At 43.3% G+C, this 2,636-nt stretch overlaps 1 protein-coding gene across 1 annotated transcript in view; it reads right to left on the reverse strand.

The window, feature by feature from the left end:
* LOC104618245 (microphthalmia-associated transcription factor-like) overlaps window positions 1–2,426 on the reverse strand; it is a 5,050-nt gene extending 2,624 nt beyond the window's left edge. The window contains exon 1 of the mRNA XM_010283790.1: window positions 2,279–2,426. Within this exon, the coding sequence (XP_010282092.1) occupies window positions 2,279–2,422 (144 nt within the window). The 5' untranslated portion in view covers window positions 2,423–2,426. The remainder of the gene's footprint in view (window positions 1–2,278) is intronic.
* Between the last annotated feature and the right edge of the window lie 210 nt (window positions 2,427–2,636).

Raw genomic sequence — 2,636 nt, forward strand, 5'->3', positions numbered from 1 at the left:
TCCTGCTGAGATGCTGAAAGGGGAACATTTCTCATTCTACAAGTCTGGTAGAGCTGGAGCTAAAGAGGTCAGCCAAAACTGAGCAACGCTATTTCTGCACTGAAAAATTATAGGCAAGTCATAGGAAGGCTTTAGACTTCACACACAGCTGGGATTCTTCGAATCTTCATGAAAAGTTTAAACCCCACACTCACATTTAATCACACAGATGCACTTGATGGGAGACAGATAATAGAAGAATTCACTTAAATGCCCTTTTTTAAATGCAGCAGTAAGAGCGATGTTTTGCTTCTACTTATGTGTTGTATTAGGCAATCACAATCACTGTTGTGATTGTCCTGTTTCTGGATATTCCTATCAGTGAGGCTGATTAATAGCTTGAAAATGGAAAAAAGGCTAAGACAACAAGCTCGTAATGACACACTGCAAGATCAATGGAAAAGGTGGAAGAAGGAAGCACTTCTTCCATCAGCTAACATGCCAAAATCAGGAGTTGCTTATTCTGTGCTTAATCAGAATCAAACAACACGGGAAAATACAGACTTTAGGTTATTTGCTGCCAGAGGTACTGCCCATTATTCAAGGGTCTGGTTTTTGTGTTACTTTGATCGAAGAAGGAGCCAGAGCAGATGGATAATACAAAGGAAGATGAAAGATGCTTAAAAAGTGATCTGACTTGGCTTTGAAATACCACTGCTTGACATTGCTCTGCAGAAGGGTCATGCATCTTTCTCTTCTCATTCTAACAAACAGATTGCTCAACAAAGTACAAAAACTGCGCTGAAGCTCATCCCAGCCTGTTCTATTTTAAAGCTGTTTACTGCCACACTTGACTCTCAGGTATTTCTAGCTTCATTATCTATTTTGTGGATTAGCCATGCTGTGGCTCAGGGGTCTCCTGACACAGCAGCCAGTCTGGCACACTGCAGCCTGCATGCGGAGTTCAGCTGTTCGCACTGCAGGGGAACAGCGGCATGAGAACATCTGGAACATCACTGTCTCCGTGTTACGTGTTCTTATACCCAACTCTAGATATACTTCTTTAATCACCCTTTTCTGGAGAGGGGTGGGTATCTGCTATCTTTGCCCACCTGGAGAACAGAGCTGACAACAACGGCTGTGTAGGCTGCAAGGCTAAGGTTTCATATCCAGCTTGAGGTGAAGGCAACGAAATTAGTTAGAGAAACAGAGTTCTCACCCCTAAACCTCTGTGTAATACAGGCTACTGGGAAGCTGGGTGAATCTAACAAGGCAGCCCTTCCATGCAGAAAACATATTCATGCCACCTGCTGCTTTTCAGTGTTGAGGAGAACTGTTTCACTGTCCAACAGACTTCAAGGAACAAGGAGGACAACCAACCATAGCTCCTCGGACAAAAAAAAGCAGCTCAACATCCGTAGCTCTTAGCTGTGTTGCTGCAAACACTCCTGGAGCACACGCATGAGGTGTGCTTCTCTGCAACTGCTCTCAGACAAACCAGGGCAGCCTCAACATTAAATACAGCTGCCACTCCCCAAGATACCTATGGCGAACTCAAGATACGGTGCTGCAGTGTCTGTCACCAATACTGCCCTCTCCACATATTTTGTCCTGCAAGCAGTGTTTACCCTCCACCAGAAAGCAGATGACAGAGTCCTACAGAGCATCAGGGAGAGGCTGACAGAGAAGTAGTAAGAGATCAGATGTAGGAGACTGTAAGCTGTGGAGCTTCTCTGACAAATAGGGCCTAAATTGGTCCCCACACAAGTTAGAAAACTCACAAGCAAAACAAAAAGATTTTATTTATTGCTTTTCATCTGAAACTGCTTCTGAAGAAAACAAGCGCTACAGCTACAGGTCAAAAAAAATCCATAAACAAAACAACTAACATGAACAAACTCCCAAACAGTTGAGCTGAATTTGATCACTATCAACAAATCAATCACATATGAAGTCCCAATCCCTTAGGTCTGGCACCCCCAAAAAAGAAGTATTACCATATATATCATTCTTATAGTAAGGCTAGCAACTTATGTTGGCCAAAGTAGAACAAAAAAACACCATCCCTAAAGTGCTTTACTAGAGTGCTGGAGTTTGTTTGTGGTTTTTGTTTTTTTTAAACTAATGTATCCTGTTTTTTTCCCCTGTAAAAATCTCTGCAGACATCTCCGCATTGGTCACCGTTTATTAAAGTGGTGGTTCCTTCTAACCCACATTCCTACAAAGAAGCTTCAGTTACTGTTATTTGCAGTCACACACTGCAACATCAAGAGCATTCGCAGCTTATTTATCAGCAAACCTGTATTCTGAGCAGCAGGTGCCTGTTGGCATGTTCCAACTTCTTCTGTCTGTTCTCAAGCTCCTTTGTGCGTTGCTGTTCTCTTTGCAGCTTACGGATGTAGTCCACTGACGCTTTTAGAATAGTTCCCTTATTCCAGCGCATATCCCTTTGAAAGCAATAAAAAAAAAGGAAGAGTTAAGGCTCTTGGGGAGGCTTTATTTTATAGTCACTACCTTCACGTCAGCGGCTATGATTACACCTCATACATACATCACACCTGGCTAATATTTCGTCCAGGTTTACGCACACAGATGGCATTTGAAATCACCGGAGGAGGCCAGAGCACAGCTGTTGTGCGCAGCCTGCGGGCAGCCCC

The sequence above is a fragment of the Phaethon lepturus genome, unplaced genomic scaffold (assembly GCF_000687285.1).
Source record: "Phaethon lepturus isolate BGI_N335 unplaced genomic scaffold, ASM68728v1 scaffold31793, whole genome shotgun sequence".
In the NCBI taxonomy this organism is placed as follows: domain Eukaryota; kingdom Metazoa; phylum Chordata; class Aves; order Phaethontiformes; family Phaethontidae; genus Phaethon; species Phaethon lepturus.